This window comes from Panthera onca, chromosome E2 (assembly GCF_046562875.1).
Source record: "Panthera onca isolate mPanOnc1 chromosome E2, mPanOnc1 haplotype 2, whole genome shotgun sequence".
NCBI lineage: Eukaryota > Metazoa > Chordata > Mammalia > Carnivora > Felidae > Panthera > Panthera onca.
This window is the reverse complement of record NC_138353.1, coordinates 6,001,364-6,024,201: the sequence shown is the minus strand read 5'-3', so window position 1 is coordinate 6,024,201 and position 22,838 is coordinate 6,001,364. Positions and strand designations below refer to the sequence as shown.

The following is a 22,838-nucleotide window of genomic DNA, read 5'->3' as shown; positions in this document are numbered from 1 at the left end:
TGAAAAACAAATAATCTAGTGAAGAAATGAGCAGAAGAGATGTACAGATAGTTTTCCAAAGAAGACACCCTCCCATGTCCGGAGTCCGCTTATATTCTCTGCCTCATGGTCCCTTTCCTCCCTCTTCAAAGCCAGCAAAACAGCATCTTCAATCTTGTTTACCTCTGTCATCACTTCACCAACCTTTACATGAGTAACTCTACCTGCATTCTTATAAAGACCCTCGGGACCGTATCACATTTACCAGATCATCCAGCATAATCGCCCACCTCATGATCTTCACCAGAGCACATCTGCAGACTCCCTTACAACATTACAGTAACACTCCCAGGTGATAGGCACGAGGACATGGCCATACTTTGGAATGAGGGTGTTATCCAGCCTACCACAACCATGATGTCTTCTGCAAGTAGCTACACTATTTTATCTTTTCTCTTTACTTTTGTTTGCATCTCTTCCCTTACTTCACTGACTAGAACTTATAAAAACATGTCAAATATCAGTGGTGATAGTGGACATCCTTATCTTGATCTCAGTCTCTGGGGAAAAACATCCCATCTTTCACCAGTAAGTATGAAGTTTGCTATAAGATTTTCACAGGTGTTCTTTACTGAGTTGAGGAAATTTTCCTTTCTTCCTAGCTTTCTTAAAGTTTATAGCACTGAATTGTATCAAATGTTTTTCTGTATCAATTGACAGGATCCTGTGGTTTTTCTTGTCCAGCCTATTAACATGATGGCTTATATTGACTGGAATTTGAAACTGCCTTCTGTCCCTCAAATAAATCTATCTAGTCATAGTGTACAATTCTTTCTGTGTATTGCTGACTTCTGTTAATATTTTGCTAAGAATTTTTGCACCTTCATTTGGGATTTGGTTGGTAGTTATCTTCCCCACCCCCACCCCACCCTTAATGTTTATGTGTGGTTTTGGAATTATGCTAATACCGGCCTCATACATTTAGTTGGGAAAATCATTCACTCTTCTATTTTTTGAAATAAATTGTGGAGAATTTCTGTTAATTCTTTGTAGGTTTGACAGAATTGCCTAGTGTTGCTGTTGTGACTTTGTTGTACTAGTATTTATTAGGTAGAGTCCTAGATGTCAGATGGTGAGCCATGGTTCAACAGATTATAAGGGAAAGTAGAGAAGTTTATTACTCACAGATCGTGGGGGAGCTCTTCTGCACACCTATGGGGGCTGTGTGAGAAGATTAAGGCAGGGTGCAGGCAGAGATCCCTAGGGCAGGACCAAGGGCGCATGCCTTTATTAGGGTCCCTCAAAGGAATGCTTTGGGGTCCTGAGCTCAGGCCGCATTGGTCAATTCAAACCAAACAGAGCACGGTTTTGGCAAGCTTTTGGAGGTGGGTGGGGAGGGTCTTGTCTACAGGGCACAAGGGGAAGACTTTAGGAGATGGGGAAGAATTCGGGGTCCCTCCTTTCCATTTCTTTTCTGAATGGGAAGGTTTATTGAGTTTTTTCTATTCCACTATATGTTAGGAATGAGGACTCTACATAAGGGTCTCAACCAAGAGGAATTTCATGAGACTGTTACGAGACCCTCATGTGTGACCATAGTCACATTTGGGTAGAATTTTGTTTTTCTTTTGGGACAAAAGTATTTTGTGTGAAATATAAAGAAGGGACAAATGATTTCTGATAGAAGTTGTACTATCATACATTTTAATATTTCCAATTATCACCCTCTTGTGAGAGTATATGTCTCTGCTCTTTGATATCAACTTGGCCACTTGACTTAGGCAACCCTTCCTTCTTGTTGAGGGGATTATACTTTCTTCCCAATTAATAGACAGCTTGACCAATGTGAGTAGACCAATGTGAGCAGATTGACACATTTTAATTGCAAATGGAAACTTTAAAACCTTTGTTTGGTTCTTCTAACCCTCTCTTCTCCCTGGTGCAAAAATGGTTATGTCCCACATAGACTTAAGTTCTACTGTGAATCCCAGACTCAATGACAGAACGAAGGAAGAGGTGAATAATGATAGATGTGATAGAAGGAAGAAATAAATGTTTGTTCTCATAAACCCATGAGAATTCAAGGATACTTGCAGAAAAGCTTCTGCGAAACTGACTAGTTCTTTCAGTCACTAGGTATTGATTTTGTCTACTTGTACTATTATGGAGAGAAGCCTGAGAGGCCCCTCCCTAGGCAGTAGTTGTAAGTTCACACTGTAAATTACTATCACCCTGGCCCCACACAGTATGCATCATAACAAAGTAGCCACCATTCCTGCTTTTCTCTAGCCATTTTCAGAACTTGAGAAGTCTACTCTGCTCTCCTGAGAAAGCATCTTTATGTAATAAACATTCTGTGAACACTTAATTGTAGGGAGTCGTCATTCTTTACATCCAAACATCCTGTTCCAGTGGAGTAAGCACAAGTGCAACTAGCAAAAAATGTCTTAGAGGGTAAATATGTGAGATTTCTAGTCATCAAAAGATTCCCATTGTGTATGTCCATTCTTGACAGTAAACTCATGAAGATTTAGATTTTCAAATTATTTCCCTGAGCACTCCAGCACAAAATATAGACTGTTACCTTTATCCTTACCTCTGAAATACTCTTTTAGTTCCTAATACTTTTCATATGCCTATGACTTTTATATTTTCATTTATTGTAAAGGTACAACACACGGGTCTCATTTCAGCACAAAAGGCAGTTAGAAATATAATCATACAGTGTATATTCATGAATGGGAAGGCAGGTTGTAGGGGGGTGAGTTTGAAATTGCATTGCTATGGTATTTTCATTAGAGCCAAAAAAATCATCTGGGATATACTATTGAGTGCATAACTCTCAAATTCAACTTATGAATATTTATTCCCAAAACTGTAGGTTTGAATCTAACATGGAAAAGAATTGTTATGGATCGCATTCAACCTAGAGAGCCCAAGGATGTATTATTAGTATTCATTATGAAATGCCCCAATGAGTTGGGATGCACTTGGGCTAAGAGAAGGCACATGATTCATTCAGCATTACACAAAAGCTTTCACTCACTAAGCGTTTCACTCACTATGAAACACAGGGTATCCTAAATACAATAGTATCAAAATGGAATTTCAGTGGCCAAATTTGAATCTTTCACAAGCACACTACTTTTAGGTTTTTGTTTTGTTTTTTCAGAGAGAGCATGAGTAGGTGAGAAGGGCAGAGAGAGACGATCTTAAGCAGGTCCCACATTCAGCAGAGAGCCTAACAATGCGGTTTATCCCACAACCCTGAGCCGAAATCAGGCCGGACTCTCAACATACTGACCCACCCAGGCGCTCCTACTTTGTTTCTTTTGATTAAAATCTCCTCTAGAACTTTCCCTTCAGTTTCCAAACATGAGACTGATTTTTACTCATCCATGATACTCAATAGCTATCACCTTTCAAAAGAGGGAAGACCATCATTCTCCATCCATTTTTCTACCACACATGCCATCCCTAGTAACCTATCATTCTCATGTGAAAATCTCATTCTTTCAGTGTGCCAACCTACTGTTTCATGATCACCTGACAGAGAATCCTTCCCTGTAATAAAATCAACAAAGCCTCTCAATCATACCAACGAATCTAGAAAAGGGGCTGTGACCACAGAAAACATGGCAATTCAGATAATAGTTTTTTACATCTATTTCCGGCCACTCCTCATGCTCTCAAATTTATACTAAAACTTATCTTAAAATTAGCATCCTAGTTCTTCCAGGGTATATACTATTACTGAACCCGACCTAATCAAACAGGCTCCTTTCACCTGACTGATCCAGGATTCTCTGAGACCACCACAGTGGACAAATGAAATGCATGTAATTAAAGTATAACATCAGAGGATTCCAAACTTAAGGTTATAAATCATCAATAATAATGTAGTCTCAAGGAACATCAAACGATTTAGAAAAAAAGTTATAGGGGTGCCTGGCTGGCTCAGTCGGAAAAGCATGTGACTCTGGATCTCAGAGTTGGGAGTTTTAGCCCCTTGATGGGTGTAGAGTGGAAAATAAAATCTTTAAAAAAGATTTAAACAGAAGATGATTAGGTCCTTCCACAGATACACTTGTTCCACTGAAACACTTCATCTCATGAATTTAAATAATTCTAATTTTCTGTGGAATTTAACATCTAAGATTGGTTAATGCTGTAAATAAACCTAGTTCCCCCCCTAGTATGAATTTTCTTACTGTAGTCCTTTCAAAGGATTGGGTAAACAAATGATCACCTTCATTACATTTGTAATGTTTCTCTCCAGTATGAAATCTTTGGTGTTTCCTGAGGTACAGACCATGACACACTGGTATGGGTTCCATTGTATGTGAATTCTTGCAACCACAAAGTTGTACATTTATCACTGAAAGACTGTACCTCTTAATCCCATTCACTTATTTTTATCCCCTTCCCCAAAGTTGTACAATTTTATAAAGTTGATCATACTCATTACATTTGTAAGGTTTTTCTCTAGCAAGAATTATGGTCGGCAAGCTATGAGCTTTGGATAAGCCTTGCCATACATTCCATTTCTGTGCTTTCTTTCAGACATTTATATTCTGATACCAGGTGTGGTGTGAACCCTGGTTGCAAACTTTGCCACGTACGTTAGTTTCATATGGTTCCTCTCCATGATGGAATCTCTGATGTTGAGTAAGGCCTGAACACTTGCTCATTTTATTTGCAAGGTTTCTTTCTCCTATGAGTTCTTTGATGATCCCCAAAGCTTGAGTTTTGAATAAAAGCACTGCCACACATATCAGATTTACACTGTTTCTTTTCACTATGTATTTTCCGAAACCTAGTAACTTTTGCAAATTGACTAAAAGCTGTGCCACACTCATTACATTTATAAGGTTTCTCTCCAATATGGATTTTCTTATGCTGAGCAAGATGTGAATGCTCCGTAAAGGCTTTGCCACACTCATTACATCTGTTTCTCTCCAGTAGGAGTTCTCTCGTGACTCTAAAGGTCTGAATGTTTGATATAAGCCTTATTATATTTATTACATTTATAAGATTTTTCTCCTGTATGAGTTCTCTGATGTCTCCTGAGGCTTGAACTTCGGATAAAATCCTTGTCACACACATTACATTTGTGTGGTTTCTCTCCAGTATGTATTTTCTTATGTGTACTAAGGGTTGCAAAATGGGAAAACGCTTTGGCACACTCATTACATTTGTAAGGTTTCTCACCAGCATGAGATCTCTCATGACCCCAAAGGTCTGAACGTTTGATAAAAGCCTTATCACATTTATTACATTTATAAGGTTTTTGTCCTGTATGGATTCTTCTGTGTTGAGTAAGATTCGAACGCTCAGCAAAGGCTTTGCCACACTCACTACATTTGTAAGGTTTCTCCCCAGTATGAGTTCTCTCATGACACCAAAGGTCTGAACGTTTAATAAAAGCCTTATCACACTTACTACATTTATAAGGCTTTTCCCCTGTATGAATTCTCCGATGTGCCGTAAGGCTCGAACTTTGGTTAAAAGCCTTGCCACACACGTTACATTCGTGTGGTTTCTCTCCAGTGTGTATTATCTGATGCCTAGTAAGGTTTGCACATTGGGTAAATGTTTTGCCACACTCGTTACATTTGTAAGGTTTCTCTCCAGTATGGATTTTCTTATGTCGAGTAAGATTTGAACGGTATGTAAAGGCTTTATCACAGTCATTACATTTGTAAGGTCTCTGTCCACAATGAATTCTCTCATGACTTATGAGGTTTGAGCTTTTGCTAAAAGTCTTCCCACAGTCATTGCATTTGTAGTATTTTCCTCTAGTGTATGCTGTCTTGTATTGTGCAGGTAACAAAGGATATTTAAAAATCTTCCTAGATTTATTCCAAATGTTTTTGGAACTGGGAGGAACTCTTTGAAGTGGTGAGACTGAGGAACCATTGCTGACAGACTTCTCAGTTGGATTACATTCATACATTTTCTCCTCACTGTGAAATCTCTGGAGTTCAGCCAGATGTGCCTGCAGACTTAATCCAATTCTATTTTCCACGCAGTTTATGTACTGGTTTCCAGAACCACTTCTGTTACCATCCCGTTTTAACAAAGTCCTTGTAAGTGGCTCATCATCCATGAAATACTGGTATGTATTATTTCTTACAGAAACACTCTGCTTTTCAGGAAGAGTAACTGAGGACTGATTAAGTTGCTGGTCTTTTCTACAAGTGAGATTTTTGTCCTGGGTCAAAGGCACTACTTTGTAATTTCTTGCATCATACTCCCACTGACTCTCTAACTTGTGCATATTTTCCCAGACTTCCTTGAGATCAAAATCCTGGATGCCATGACTTTCATTTCTCTCCAGTATTATTAAGTGGTAAAATTCTCCTTTATTAATGTCCTCTACTGGTGATAATTCCTTGACTGTAAATCCAGCAGAAGGGCTTCCTATCAAATAGAATTGGAAGGTAAATATTTTCTACTAAATTACATAATTACACACCAAAATAGCACTTTATAGTGACCATAGGAAGTTTCTAAAGCATGGCCATCAAACACTACTGTAGTATACAACATTTTTAAGTTTTCTTTTTATAAGTTTTTCCATATTAATAGTTTCTCTGATCTTAATGTCATTTTTCCAAGCATACAGTATACACTATCCATATTTTTTGGCCATGTAACTGTATAATGAAATACTTCATGATTAAAGAGCTCATCTATAAACTGGCTATTTTACAACTGTGCATACAGTCATAGAGATTTCTATCTTCCGTAATTCTTAATCTTTAAAAAATGTGTGTTCACCTGAACCTGATATTTCATAATTTAGTGAATCTCAACATGTTTCATTTCTCTTACTGTGTGTTCCTTATGGAATGCAAATTGTCTTTAGTTCTCAAGGAAGAATTCTTTAGAATTCCAGAGACTATTATTTTGTGTAACTGTGATTACTCACTAACTTTACCTGCTAGAGCTACCAATTTTTAGATTGTAATATACAGGTTTCTTAAAATATCTTCTTTCTTTCATCATATTCTCATACATTATTAAACACACATTATTATTAAACACCAGTTCAAGTTGCAGTCTTCAGCAACTGGTACTGTGTATGAAGAGGGGTCCTTCTGCACTGTGGGGAGGAGCATATCACGTGGAAACTTAGGTGCTTTGGTGCTCAAAACTAATATACCTGGAGTTACCAGTATAGTTTCTTAGCTCAATCAAAAATCTGAGGAAAGGCCAGGACTTGGATTCAGAAAAGCAAGAGTGAAGCCCAAGGAGTTTCAGGCCATGTGGCGACCGTGCTTGTGCTTGCACATTTATGGGAACATGGTTGTGTTGTAAGTTAAATGCCTGACCTTGGTGAAAGGAACTGATTTAGCAACAGGCATAATACGGACTCATCCTGTAAGAATGTATAGTATTGGTATGAGGTGAAAGTGGAAAATATCAAAAAGGAGACAGTATGGTGTTACAGGAAGAGTGTAGACTGACATCTGTTTCAGTATTTGTTTTGAAAAGTATCAAACTGAATAGCCCATGAATTCCATTTCTAGGTACTCAACAGAACTATTTAATATATACATGTTCCAGGAGACACATACAATAATTTTTTTTTGAAGTTTATTTACTTAGAGTAACAGGGAGAGTGGGGGAGGAGCAGAGAGAGAGAATCCCAAACAGGCTCCACACTGTCAGCACAGAGCCCAGTGCAGAGCTCAAACTCTTGAACTGTGAGATCATGACCTGAGCCCAAATCCAGAGTCAGATGCTAAACTGATTGATCCATCCAGGTGCCCCAAAATAATGTATTATTGTATAAAAAGCTATGGCAAATCAATTTCATGATATTTCTGTGACTAAGGCAGTAACTTTAAAAAACCACAAAAAAAGTATGTTCTCAAGATATCATAAATTCTCAGTTTAAAGAATGCCATAGATTTAGTTGAGGACAATGTGTGTTATAACAATGATCTGTCACTCCACATGTATGGGAATGGCCAAAATCCAGAACACTAACACTGAATACTAGTGGGGATATGGAGCAGTAAGAACTCTCATTCACTGCTGATGGGAATGCAAAATGGTACGCCACTTTGGAAGACTGTTTGCAGCTTCTTAGAGAATTAAACATACTCTTAAATATGATCTAGCAATCATACTCCTTGGTATTTACACAAATAAGTTGAAAATTTGTCGACATAAAAACCTACACACAAAATAGAAAAATCTAAAATTTTATGCAACCACAAAAGACCCCGAATGGCCAAAGCAGCCTGAGAAAGAAGAACAAAGCATCACATTCCCAATTTCAAACTCCCTGATTACAAATCTGTGGTAATTAAAACGGTATGGTATTAGCATAAAAATAGACACATAGATGGACAGAACTGAATAGAGCGCAGAAATAAATTCACAGACATGGTCAATTAACTTACAACATAGGAGACATAACTATACAATGGGTAAAGTACAATCTCTTCAATAGATTGTTTGTGATAACTGGACAGCTACAGGCAAAAGCATAAAACTGGACCACTGTCTGATACCATACACAAAACTTAACTCAGAATGGATTGAAGACTTAAATCTAAGACCTGAAACTATAAAACTTCTAAAAGAAAAGAAAGGGTCTAATGAGGTCTTTGACACAGGTGTGCAATGATTTTTTTTTTTTTATTCTCGACACCAAAAGAAAAATGAACAAAAGCAAAAATAAGTGGGACTACATCAAACTAAAAAGTGTCTGCACAGCAAAGGAAACACTTTTTCAACAAAAAGACAACCTACTGAATGAGAGAAATATTAGCAAATCATGTATCTGATAAGGGGCTAATGGTCCAAACATAGCCAAAAAAAAAGCTCAAATGATCCAATTTAAGAAATGGGCAGAATATCTGAATAGATACTTCCCAAAGACCTAGAGATGACTAACAGGACCATAAAAAGATACTCAACATCAGTCATCATCAGGGAAATGCAAGTCAAAACCACAGTGAGCTATCACTTCACACCTATTAGAATGGCAGTTATCAAAGACAAGAAATAACCAGTGTTGGTGACAAGGTGGACAATTTGTGCACTGTTGGTGTGAGCCAAAATTGGTGCAGCCAGGAGAACTACTGTGTGATCCACCAATTCTACTTCTGAGTATTTATCTGAAGAAGACAAAATTACTAACTTAAAAAGACAGATGTGTTCTGATATTCACTGTAGCACTATTTACAATAGCTGAGATACAGAAACAGTCCAAATGTCCATTGACGGGTGAAAGAATAAAGATGCATATATACAACAAAATATTATACAGCCATAAAAAAGAACAGAATTTTGCCATTTGTGACAACATGGATGGATCCCGAGGACTTTACGCTATAAGGAAGAAGTCAAAGACCAATACAGTATGATTTCTCTTGTATGTGGAGTCTAAAAAAATCAAAACAACCCCTTTTAGATACAGAGAACATATTTGTGATTGCTAAAGACAGGAAGTTGAGGACAGTGGCAGAAATGGGTGAAAGTAATTAAAATGTTAAAAAAAAAAAAAAAAAACAAAAAAAACCAAAAGAGGGATGCCTGGCTGGCTCTGTCTGTAGAGCATGCAACCCTTGACCTGGGGGCTGTGAGTTCAAACCCCATGCTGGATGCAGAAATTACTTAAAATCAAAACTTGCTGCTGCCTCTTGAGTGCTTAAAGCAACCAAAACCAAAACCAACAAAACAAAAACCACAATCCAAAATTTATCAATATGATGACTTTGCATATACCAGGAATGCAATAAACATCTGTGGAATGATACATGTTTTTCCTACAGAAAAGCTAACTAGAGATGTCAGTAAGCTGTGCTATATTTCAACTACATCTAATTTTGGATTTTCACTTTTTGGAATTATCCACATCATGACTTCCTCCTAATTAATGCACAATGGCCCGACCCTAAGAAGCCAGGATGGCCCAGGAAAGAGATAAACTTTAGCTCTACTCTATTAGACAGATACTACACTTTATCTCCTGCGAAGTTCTCCCAGGGAAACAAAATGGAAATGGAAAGTGAACAGGTCCTGGGGTCTGCACTACAGAGGCCTCACCTCTGACCTGTATGGAATGAGAAGCAAGAGGGATCAGGGAAAAGACTCCTTAGGGACAGCCATCCCAGTTCCTCTCAAACCACGGCACCAGTATGGTCAGAGGGGCCAGGTAACAGTGTTGTAGGTCATAACAGTGGGAGTTTAGACATGTACACATTTGATATATACATTTGAATAACAGAAAGAGAAGTGTGTGTGGGTGAGGAAGGATTTCCTTTGAAAGCTTACAAGAAATAAACTTGTATTTTTCCACAAATCGTTCCCAAACAGTATTTACTGGAGCAGCTTACTCTCTGTGCACCTGAGCTCTGACTTGTGCTCATACCCCAATACATTCCCACCTGTCTGGATGTTCCCCTATCTTCACTTCACTTTCCACAGTCCAGCGCTCTTTCCCTTCTTCCAAAATGGAGATGATATTCAGCTCAAGAAGAGATTTCCGTTTATAATGAAAAACAGAACATGATCTGCTTTGTTCTTCCAGAACACATTTCCAGCTCTTTGTTCAGCAAACAAGAAAGGACATTCAGTATATGTGGGTGTAGAAACATATTTCAAAACTTAGTCAACTACCTACCTAAATGCTTAATGGGTATTTTAGGTATGCAGAGATCTGGTTCTCTTGCAAGAACTACTAAACCAAAAGCACAAGGGTAAGACCACAGAATCAGATATTTTAAAAAATTCGCCATAAGGTTTCCTTTTTTTCCCCAACTTCATTGTCTCTGAGCCGTATCTTTAAAGATGTCCGTGAAATTTGACTTTACTAAGAATTTTCAAGGTTTAAAATTTTTTTTAATGTTTTTTATTTTTTAGAGAGACAGAGAGAGAGAGAGAAGGCATGGGCAGGGGAGGGGCAGAAAGAGAGAGAGGGAGACACAGAATCTGAAACAGGCTCTAGGCTCTGAGCTGGCAGCACAGAACTCGATGCAGGGCTCAAACCTGGGAACAGTGAGCTCATGACCTGAGCTGAAGTCAGACACTTAACTGAGTGAGCCATCCAGGTGCTCCAAGAATTTAAGGGTTTTAAATCCTATTCCCGACTCCCAGATTTTTATTTAAATTCTAGTTAGTTAACATGTGTAATATTGGTTTCAGGAGCAGAATTTCGTAATTCATCACTTACGTATAACACCCAATGTTCCTTATCACCAGTTCCCTTAAACCTTAAGGGAGCAGAAAACCTTAAGGTTTTCTGACTGCTAATGTTCTGCAACTACCTAAATAAGCAGGAATGCAGAACTTCTGAAGAAAAGGGAAGTTAGAGTCCATTTGCTACATTATGAACCTTTCCATTCTCAATAAAAACAGCTGCAATCATTCTCTTAAGAATAGGGATTTGAAACTCCTATGATCACATCAGGGGCTCTCAATAGAAAATGCAAAGACATAAAAAGTTAATTACCAACTTCTGGAGAGAAGTTTTCCTCACCCAGGGAGACCAGGGTCCTGTAGTTCTCCAGCATCACGTCCCTGTACAAGGCCCTCTGAGCGGGGTCCAGGCACTCCCACTCCTCCTGAGAGAACTCTATGGCCACATCCCTGAATGTTAACAGTTCCTGAAATAAAAACACATTTCACCAAGTAGACACAAAATTAGAGAAGCAGAGACGTGTAAAGACCGACTTGGCTGGAGTGAGTGCCCTTTGATCCGTGCAAGATAATTTTGAAGAGCTACAATTAACATAAAATCAGCCATTTTAAAGAACTATTTTGCCATTTTAAAGTACCACTTTGTGGCATTTAGTGAATTCACAGTGTTGCACAAACATCACCTGTCTAGATCAAAAACATTTTTATCATCCCCAAACGAAATCCTTTACCCATTAACAGGCGCTTCCTATTCCCCAGTCCCTGGCAACCACTGATGCTTTTGTCTCTATGGATTTACCGATTTTGGGTCTTTTCATGTAAGTGGAATGATATCAAAAATGTGACTGTTTGCATCTGCCTTCTTTCATGTAGAATAATGTTTAGGGTTCATCCATAATATAGTATGTATCAGTGGTACATTTCCTTTCCTCTGTCTGTAGAGTATTCCATAGGACTGACCATATTCACTCAACTACTGATGGGCATTTGGTTGTTACCACATTTGGCTGATGTTAATAAGTTGCTATGAACTTTCAAGTGCAGTAAGTTTGGATATCTGTTTTCAATTCTTTGGGATATACACCTAGGAGTGGAATTACTGGGTCACATGGTTTAATACTTTGAGAATTGACCACACTCTTTTCCACAGCAGCTGCAATAGTTTAACAGCAATGTGCTGTGATTCTAATTTCTCCACATCTTTACCAACACTTATTTTTTGTTGTTGTTGTTTTACAACAGGCATCCTAATGGGTGTGAAATGATAACTCATTTGGTTTTGACTTTGCATCTTACTAATGACTACTTTCATTGAACACCTCTTCTTGTGCTTGTTTCATTTGTATATCTTCTATGGAGAAACGTCTATTAAAGTACTTTGACTATTTCACAAATTGGGCTCTTTGTATTTTGGTTGTTGAGTTGTAGAAGTTCTTCATATATTTCTAGGTTCTGCGCCCTTACTAGATTTGTGATTTGCAATTATTTCCTCCCTTTTGGTAGACTGTTTCACTTATGTGATAATGTCCTTCAGCGCACAGACATGATTGTGATGATGACCTATTTATCTACTTAGTCATTTTCTCTTTTGCTTTTGGTATCATATATAAAAATCCACTGCCAACCCTAAGGTCATGAAGATTTACCTCTATGTTTTCATTTCGGGGCTTGAACTCACGGACCATGAGATCATGACCTGAGCTGAACTCGGACACTTAACCAACTGAGCCACCAGGCGCCCAGAGCTCCAGAATTTCTATTCCATCCCTTTATTATAATTTATATCTCTTTACTGATATTTTCTATTTGTTGAAACATTGTTCTCCTACCTCTTAGTTCTCTTCCACATTTCCCTTTAGCTGAGGATGTTCAAGACAGTTGATTTAAAATCTTTACTAAGTGGAATGCCTGTGACTCCTCAGAAAGACCATCGTTAACCTGGTAATCATGCTTAAGATGTACAATCTTAAAATATCCTTATATATCTGTAGTGAAGTTGGCCTGCTCAGAAACGGTGACCATGGCATTCTTCAAAACAGTAAGAGATTGTAAAGGACCCATGTATCTTCATTTAGAGAATGTTCCAATGAGGGTCTTTTTAAAAAAGCGGTTACCTCTATGTTCACTAACAAGAAAACAATTTGAAGACATGTAGTATGTAAATATTTCAATTTGCAGAATAAAATATCAGGATAAAACATTTACTGAAAAATATTTTCTAAATCACATTACAATATATAAATCCACTTTTACAAGATTTGCAATAAAGAGAACATCCGTTGCCAATGAAGACAATCAGTGATGGTGGAAGATATGACAGGGAAGGGGATATTTTACTACTGAGTTTCTAAACTGCATCACTGTATGGAATTGAAACCAAAAAAACATATACACTGGAGGGGTTTATACCAACAACAAAAAAAACCACTTAAAAATAATTTGCAAAATGAAATTGAGCAACATCCTCTCTGATGGCAGAAAGTTCTGCTCCTATGTCTGTCTAAATTATAAATATTTTTATCTAAAAGATCTGTGGCATAAGGGTTCCTAAAAGAACACCATGGTCTTTATGAGATCGATGTGCTATAAATAATTTTTTTTTTTTTTTAATTTTTTTTTTTTTTTTTCAACGTTTTTTATTTATTATTTTTGGGACAGAGAGAGACAGAGCATGAACGGGGGAGGGGCAGAGAGAGAGGGAGACACAGAATCCGAAACAGGCTCCAGGCTCCGAGCCATCAGCCCAGAGCCCGACGCGGGGCTCGAACTCACAGACCGCGAGATCGTGACCTGGCTGAAGTCGGACGCCTAACCGACTGCGCCACCCAGGCGCCCCCGATGTGCTATAAATAATTTAAAAAACATTTACTGTTAAACAAATTTGTTGAGTCTACAGTTTAAATCTATGTTAACAAAACAAAACACCCTCTCTATTCCTTATTCCTACTTTGAACTTCCCATTCTAGTCCAAAGTACTTATATTTTGGAGTCAGAAGCACACTGACTCCCTTGTTTAACATCAAAAGGCATTTGTAGAAACAAAGGAAATTTCCCCCATCAGTCTTATTTTCCAGGGTTTCTCAGGTACTTGTGCACATTAATACATCACTTACGTATATAATCTCTTTAATTCTGGTTTATATGACCTGAAAGGGCATCTAGAAGGAGTCTCTGAAGAATCCTTACTACCCAAACTCATGGACACCACAGAGCCCACTCCCCATCTCCAGTCCTTGCCTGCATAGAAAGTCCTTTACAGCATGACCACCTAAAAGGGGCATCTTCCCAAGTTCCACGTCACTAGGTCACAGTGAGATGGAATCCGAATGGAGATGAGAGAAGGCCCTGGGTGTGAGTAACATTGTAGGCCGGATACCTCTGAGACAGAGAATATTAACAAGTCCAAAATGTAACATTTTAGGAAAAAGAACAATCAACAAAATTATGACTTTTACCTGGAAAAGAGCCATTCCTCCTTTTTTCCCTCTTCTGGTCTTCTTTCTCAGGTAAGTTTATACTGTGTGACAAAAAGTATGTTGTTTAATGTTTAGAATCAACATAACCCCTTCCTCTACCACAATATACATTTGGTGAGAGTTGTAATGTAGGAGAAAGACAGTCCTTTGCTGCCCATTGCAACAGGAGGCATGCAGGGATAATAAAGTCCTATATAAATTCCAACAAGTGTATTTTTCACCCATTTCTTCAGGAAGCCCTCCCCTGCTCAAATACACTCCACTGCAACTACACCATTGCAACTACACCATTGGCACCAGTGCCATTTGGCACTTGACCAAAAGGAATTGCCTCACTCAAGTTCTGGGCTCCTCCCAGCATACAATGACTGGTTGACACGGGGCATAAAAGCCTGTCCATTCCATTAATTTGGAACAACACTTAAGGGCCACGCCAGCTCCAGAATGCCCTGGTAACTACACTGAGTTTAGATCTTTGTCCTGATGGTGATGGGAAGCTGTAAGAGGGTTTAATGTCAAGAGATGACACAATCAAATTTTTAAGCTTTAGCTAGGATACACAGAGAGGGTGGGGCTGACAGAAGCAAGCCTCTGTCTCTGAGACTATGCTCCTGCCTCTTTCTTAGTGGTTTTCATTATTTTTGGAACTGGGTCACATTGAAACTCTAATAATAACTGCACACACTCTCCAAAAAAACTGCCAAACACACACCCAATTTTGAAAATCATTCCAAGCATCTTATTAGCTCAGGTTCAGAATTCTTGGTCTATTGTGTCATGTTAAAGGTGAGTAAAATGGGGGTCAGAGGGGGAAATACTTTATGAAGTTACCCTTAACAAGTCTGAGTTGGGTGAGCAGAACTGGGTATAAGTAAATTCTGAGATGGTGGCCTTGACATGTTTAAGTGGAAAGGGCCTGTCCCAATTCCAGATCATGACCTTTCATATTCCTGAACAAGAGAAGCTTCTCTTTCATGGGTGTAATCAAACCCAAGCATTTAATTCCTCTTTTCCAGAAAAACTATATGACATTACAAATAGTTACAAGTCCTGGAAAACATGAAAAAGGGTCACCTGTGGGGATGAGGTCTGAGCAATCTCTGTATTATGAACAGATGGGCTCTGCTGGAACAAAGTTGCACATTAATCCAGACCACCTTTCAACATGTGTACAGAAAAGACAAAGGGGGGACGCCTGCGTGGCTCGGTCAATTAAGCGACCAACTTTGGCTCGGGTCACTGTCTCGTGGATCATGACTTCGAGACTCGCGTTGGGCTCAGTGCTGACAGCTTAGAGCCTGGAACCTGCCTTGCATTCTGTCCTCCCTCTCTCTCTGCACCTCCCCCACCCACACTCTGTGTGTGTGTCTCTCTCATTCTCTCGCAAAAATAAATAAACATTTAAAAAATGTTTTTTTAAAGAAAAAGAAAAGACAAAGGGGGCTTGAGGGGAACATCTACCTAGTTGGAGACTTCAGCTCAGAACTAGGAAATTTAAAAGATCACTTAAGGGAAGATGAGAACTGCTGAATATTAAATTAACTGGCTGAACTAGCTTTGAGTGTTAAGATTATCAACATCCTTAACGGATGTGTGATTAAATCCTATAAAGTTATTTGCCAGACATCCAAGAATACTTCCAATATACGACAGAGTAGAAAGCATGTAAAACTCATGAACAAATAAAATTGAGGTAGAATAATTTCGAAATTAAAAAGCTATCCAATGGATTCTGAGATTAAAGGCAAAACAAGTGTGGGGATAACATCAAGTTTAGAAAAGAATGCCATGAGCCACAGAAAAAAGGGGGGACAGAAACAGTACTGTTAATAACGGCCCCTGTAAAAAGCACCATGTGGTTACAGAAAGTCTTCCCCCATTAAGTGACTGAGCTAGGCCTCTGCCCTCTAGATGAGTAGGGGTTGCAAATGGCATTATCTTCCGATGCAATACTTAGAAAGTGCAGTTGCCTCAAACACCAGGTGTCACAACTCGCAATCTCTCCTGCATAACTGGAACAATTCACCAAATTTTAGATGAATGAGGTCATAGGGCCACAAATCAGTACGTCACGACGTAACATCCCATACCCAATCAATTCAGTACTCACCAGGGTTTGGGTCCCGTGCTTTGTCTGAGACCACCATGTGCTTTGTTCTCTGTGTAAGTCTCTCTGTGTCCTTGTTTCTCCTCAGTCTTTTTGTCCATTTCCGTTTCCCTCCCTCGCTATTCCTCCTTCAACCGTGTGACCCCACTCTGCTGCAGCCTCTGTTTCAATCCCCGCCGTTCCTCCCACACTTTCCGACTCCGCAGATTTCTTCTGCGTCTTTCCCCGCCATCTCTGCCCCCACTCTGCCCTCCCTGCGGCGGCGCGAAGGGCCTGCATCCACCTCCCTAGTGACGACTGTGCTCGACGCGGTTGGGGGTTGGGGGGTGGCGACCGGGGGGAGACTCGGGAGTCAGAGAAAGGTTCTGAGGAGGAAAACGACCGGCAAGGCGACTGGGGTCTGTAAGGGCCAAAAGCAGAAAGGCTGGGCCCCAACGTGCCTCAGAGAGATTTTAACCGGAAACGAACGCAGACGCCCGTGACCCGCACCGACTGACTGGGCTCGGAACGTCTTATGGCCACGCCGCGAGAGGCGAAAGGGACGAACTCCCAGCGAGAATGACGAGTGGGTTCAAGGATTCTACCTTGCCAGGCGACCCCCGAAACCTGGCTGTGAGGAGGGGCCTGAGGAGCGCGAGCCCTGGAACCAACCAGCAAAACGGGAGACTCACTCACCCGAGCGCGGCCCTTCTCTGCTCGATCCGCTTCCGGGTTTGCGGGAAAGCGCTCTGGCGCGTGCGCGGCGGGGCGGGGCCGAGGCGGGTCGAGGGCGTGGCATGTGGGGCGGGGCCGAGGCGCGCTGGATCCCGCCCCGCAGGCCATCCTCCTCCGGGTTTCTGCCGGTGCGTCCTTCCTGCCCGGCGGGTTCGCGTCGTGCTTTTGGATTCCTTCCAATCCCCCTGGTGTCGTTTGGAGCCAGGCTGGGTACAACCTTAGGGGAAGGGTGGGCCTCTTCTGTTGGGAGCGACTGTGTTTGACAAGTTGAGCCCGGTGCGCAGGGAAACATTTGTAACGAGTGGTGGAGACGCACGCCAGCGAGGGAGGCGGAGCAGCGCGGGGACCTAGGATCCGGGATCCTCGTGGGGCGAATGAGACCCACCTGACAACTCGTTGTTTAATGTACCAAAATCCGGGGTGGTCAGTGTGGGTGTTGGACGCTAGAATGAGACATGCAAAACTCTTCTGTGAGGGTGAGCCTCAGTGGCTCAGTAGGTTAAGCCTCTACTTAGCTCAGGTCATGATCCCCGGGTTGTGGGGTCAAGCCCACCATTGGACTCTGTGCTGACATCTCAGGGTCTGGAGCCTACCTCGGATCTGTATCTCCCTCTCTCTCTCTGCCCCTACCCTGCTCGCACTGTGTCTCACTCTCTCTCAAAAATAAAATAAACATTAAAAAAAAAAAAACACACCACAACTGTTCTGTGGGGAATGTGCAGCTTGGTATTAACTGAGCTTTTCACTGAATTGTCACTTCTGCTCTCCATTCACTGAACTGCGTTCCCTGGCGTTCCCCTCCAGGCCCTGGGCTGTGGGGGCGGAGGGCTGGCACGGTGCTTTAAAAGAACAAACATTTCTGCCTCTATGGGTGTGCATTAATTTCTCTCTCTCTTTAAATTTGATATTCGAATCCACGCCTCTCGAGATGAATTATAAATCCAAACGCCTTTGAGAGCTACCATATGACACCTATATTTTGCTTAAGCCATTAATTACTAAATATCACTGCAATTCCAATTTTAAGGATCCTTGTTCTCAGTTATTTTGGACAACTATTTTTCACTTGAAAATTAAAATTTTAAAAAACGTTTATTTATATTGAGAGCAAGGGAGAGAACGCAAGCAAGGGAGAGGCAGACAGAGAGAGGATCCCAACCAGGCTCTGGGCAGAGCCCCTGCCCCTACTGGGGCTGGATCTCACAAACTCTGAGATCCTGACATGAGCCACAACCCAGAGTCCGAGGTTTAACCAACTGAGCCACACAGGTGCCCCCAAAATTCAATATTTTAACTGATCTTTTTGTTTTCTGTTTCTGAATGCTTGGTACCAAGGGCAGATAACGTAGCTTCTAAAAGGTGTACTCTTTCAGAGATATTTAACTTTTCCTAGTAGTGACGAAATACTGGTTTTGAAATAATTCCAGAGACATGTGATAAGGATATCTATTCTATATGTGAATAATACAAGCAAATTGTAAAACTAGGTTTTCACATTTTCAGTAGTATCATATCCACTCTTAATAATGTCTAATAGGAAATATGCAAGTTAATAGCTCCTCTTCTGTTTCCTGTGGAAATTCTGAAGGAGGTGATGGCTGCATTTGCTTTTCACATCCTATTATGTGACTGCCCCCTCCAGTGCTTAAATCTCTGCAAGGAGTGAATGAACAAATGACTACATATTGTTTAACAGTTTACAATAGTTTATAGGTATCTTGTCATTTTAGAGGGTTGTGTATTCCTTCTGCAGCGTGCAGAGATGACCCTGGACACAATAAGGTCAGGGCTCCAGAGAACAAAAGGGCTGATTGTTAAAAAAAACATGGGGTGATTAGGACAGAGGGGTTCAGCACCCACCAACAGGGATTTTCAGAAAGAGCCAAATGAAATGAAAAGGTGGAAGAGAGAGCTTAAAACGATACAAAGGTGCTTATCAAGACAAGCATGCCTTGGGTAACCCTCACCTCCAGGGAAATTCTAGAGATGTTGTTCCTGTGAATGTGCTGGACCACTGCTTATATCTTAAGAGCTTGAACACTATGGAGATGCTGGCCCAGATCGTGAATCCTAAATGGCCGACAGGAAGGAAGTTAAAAGTAAGGCAAACGGTGATTGTGTGATCTTGTTATTCAGCACCCCCAGTCAAACTTCTTTGTGATGTTTCCACTGTTCATTCTCAGTCACAAGAAGAGAGAAAGTGGTATTTACCCCCACGGTTAGGATCCAGCCGCTGATTGTTAGAGAGGCACGCAGACCTTTTATTTCAAGTTCTAACATCTTGGAGTTTCTGGGACCATCGTGATGTTCTGGAAGACACTCAAGAAGCAGGTGGAACCAATAGATACACCACTGGCAACTCTGAACATACAAAACAATATGCATCAAAACTCATTGAGGACGTTTTTCAACCCAAATCTGTTGCTGAGGGACTTCTTTAAAGACGATAAACCAGGAGCGCCTGGGTGGCTCGGTTGGGCGTCCGACTTCACCTCAGGTCATGATCTCCCACTCCATGAGTTCGAGCCCCGAATCAGGCTCTGCTGACAGCTCAGAGCCTGGAGCCTTCTTTGGATTCTGTGTCTCCCTCTCTTTCTGCCCCTTCCCTGCTCATGCTCTGTCCCTCTCTGTCTCAAAAAAAAAATAAAAACATTTAAAAAATTTTTTTTAAAAAGACAATTAACCAGAGGTTGGGCACAGTCAGGTGCTTGAAAAGCAGGTCTTAGGAAGGAATTTGACCATTTTTAATTATTTTTTACCATATAGACTTCTCTTTTGACCTTTACCCCGCTGTAGGATGTGAAGAATAAGACCATTTATTATCATTTTGATTGGAATTCTCATTTCCCAAATACTAAGCATTAATGATGTTATCCCTACTACAGTTTTTGCTGGTTATTAAGTTTTCTTATGCACTTTGGCATACTTCTGAATTTTTAATGTCACTGATGTAATAGTCTGTTCATAAATAAACATATCATAAAAATAACAATACTCATTTTGGTGTTCTTTTCTTTACAGTTTTTGTGGCTATTCTTATTTGTTCTTTATTCTGTAAGATCTTTGCAGTAACATTGCTAGTTCAAAAAACTAACTGAGGGTATCTAGGTCAGGACCGAATTAAACTCATAAATTAGATGAAGAAGAACTCATCTTTTTATAATATTGAGTTTTTCTACCCAAGAACATGATGTAAATTTACATTCATTTATTTCTACTTTCATATATTACAGGAATGTTTTATTGGTTCCCCCATATAGGTTTTACACATTTTTGTTAGATTCATTCCTAGTTAATTTCATATTTTAAAGCTATTTATTTATTTAGAGAGAGTGCATAGGCAGGGGAGAGGGGCAGACAGAAAGAGAATTCCAAGCAGGCTCCATGTTCAGCAAGGCGGGATCCCACAACGCTGGGATAACTACCTGAGCTGAAATCAAGAGTCAGGCGCTCAACTGACTGAGCTGCCCACGTGTCCCTATTTCATTTTATGTTGCATTTTTTCATTAAACGTTTATTTATTTATTTATTTTTGAGAGAGTGCACACAAGTGGGGGAGGAGCAGAGAGAGAGGGGGAGACACAGAATCCAAAGCAGGCTCCGGGCTCTGAGCTGTCAGCACAGAGCCCCCCCTCGGGGCTTGAACCCAGGAATCTTGAGACCACGACCTGAGCTGAAGTCGGATGCTCAACCAACTGAGCTACCCATGCGACCCCATTTTACATTACACTTTTGTAATCGCAGGCCCTGCTACTATAACTGGTAAATGATTATTTGTCATACATAGGCCATTGTATAAAAATATCCTATGTACAGGGGCGCCTGGGTGGCTCAGGCGGTGGAGCTTGCAACTCTTGATCACAGAATCGTGAGATTAAGCTCCATGTTGGGTGTAGAGATTACTTAAAAATAAAATCTTCAAAAAAATAGCCTATGTACAAAAAGGCTATTGTTTTTGCATATCGGTATTATATCCTATTATCTTACTGAATTATTTCTCATAGTGAATTTTCTATTGTGTTTCTAGAGGTATGCTTGTATCATCTGCAAACATAGTTCTACATCTTTGTTTCTAATTCCTCTGCCATTTTAAATTGCCCTGGCTAAAATTATGGAAAGAGCCTAAATGTCCATCAACTGATGAATGGATATGAAAGATGTGGTTTATATATAAATGGAATACTACTTGGCAATGAGAAAGAATGAAATCCTGTCATTTGGAGCAACGTGGATGGAACTGGAAGGTATTATGTTGAGTGAAATAAGTCAGTCAGAGAAAGACAGATATTGTATGTTTTCACTCATGTGTGGATCTTGAGAGACGTAACAGAAGACCATGGGGGAAGAGAAGGGGAAAAATAATAGATACAAACAGAGGGGGAGGGAAGCAAACCATAAAAGACTCTTAAATACAGAGAACAAACTGAGGGGATGGGGGGAGGGGAAAATGGGTGATGGGCATTGAGAAGGGCATTTGCTGGGATGAGCACTGGGTGTTATATGTAAGCAATGAACCAGGGGAATCTACCCCAAAACTCAAGAGCACACTTTACACACTGTATGTTAGCCAAATTTGACAATAAACTATATTTAAAAATAATAATAATAAATAATAAAAATATAGATACACACATCAATTGCCCTAGCTAAACCTCTAATATAATGATAAATGAATACAATGGGTGATCATGTACTTTTTTTACTGTGGTTTTTCTGGCCTTAGTGGACTATCTTTAGGGCTTCCCTAAGAGCAAGAACAGGACTTCGTTTTATCAAGTTGGAAAGATCCTAAAGAAATTCCTAATTTTGAGTATTTTGATTCCACATTCTTCCATGTTGAATTCTTCCAAATAATATTTTTGTAACTATGAGTAAGTTTCTTGATTTATCTTCACAAATATGATGAACTTATATTAATGAATTTCCTAATAGTGAGTCATTCTTGAATTCCAGACATAAATTTCACTTGGTCATCATATTTTTAGATTATTTTCAGGGGTTTTGCCTATATTTATTTTACATGGTACCATATCTAAGCAGATGTGAGATCTTTCTGTGGCAGTCTTTTTGGTACCAACTTTAGGATGTTTTAGTATCAGAATTTTATTTGACATAAAAAGATAATTTGGAAATTTTATTTCTTCTCTGATGCTCTTGAATTGAGTAAGTAGCATTAGCTTATCTGCTATTTAAAAGAATGGAAGAATCTGGGTGCTTTTATTTGTGAGGGACTCTGATAAATGTCTTCCTTTTCTCTATGAATATTAGTCTGTTTGGACTCCTTATCTTACTGAAATCAATTTTGATAAAATGCATTGTCCTAGAGGGGCGCCTGGGTGGCTGAGTCCATTTAGCGACCCACTTCAACTCAGGTCATGATCTCATGATTTGTGGGCTCGAGC

At 40.0% G+C, this 22,838-nt stretch overlaps 1 protein-coding gene across 6 annotated transcripts in view; it reads right to left on the bottom strand.

The window, feature by feature from the left end:
* LOC132691138 (zinc finger protein 677-like) overlaps positions 1 to 17,440 on the bottom strand; it is a 39,548-nt gene extending 22,108 nt beyond the window's left edge. For 5 of the 6 annotated variants that reach the window (XM_078438762.2, XM_078438763.2, XM_078438764.2 and 2 more), the window contains exons 1-3: positions 17,398 to 17,440; positions 14,595 to 14,656; positions 11,453 to 11,606 (exon numbers count right to left, since the gene is read on the bottom strand). In XM_078438762.2, coding sequence (XP_078294888.2) covers positions 11,453 to 11,606; positions 14,595 to 14,609 — 169 coding nt within the window. In that variant the 5' untranslated portion in view covers positions 14,610 to 14,656; positions 17,398 to 17,440. Of the gene's footprint in view, positions 1 to 2,618; positions 6,403 to 11,452; positions 11,607 to 14,594; positions 14,657 to 17,397 lie in introns of those variants that run through there. The other variant, XM_078438760.2, reaches the window with a different exon arrangement.
* Positions 17,441 to 22,838: the final 5,398 nt, after the last annotated feature.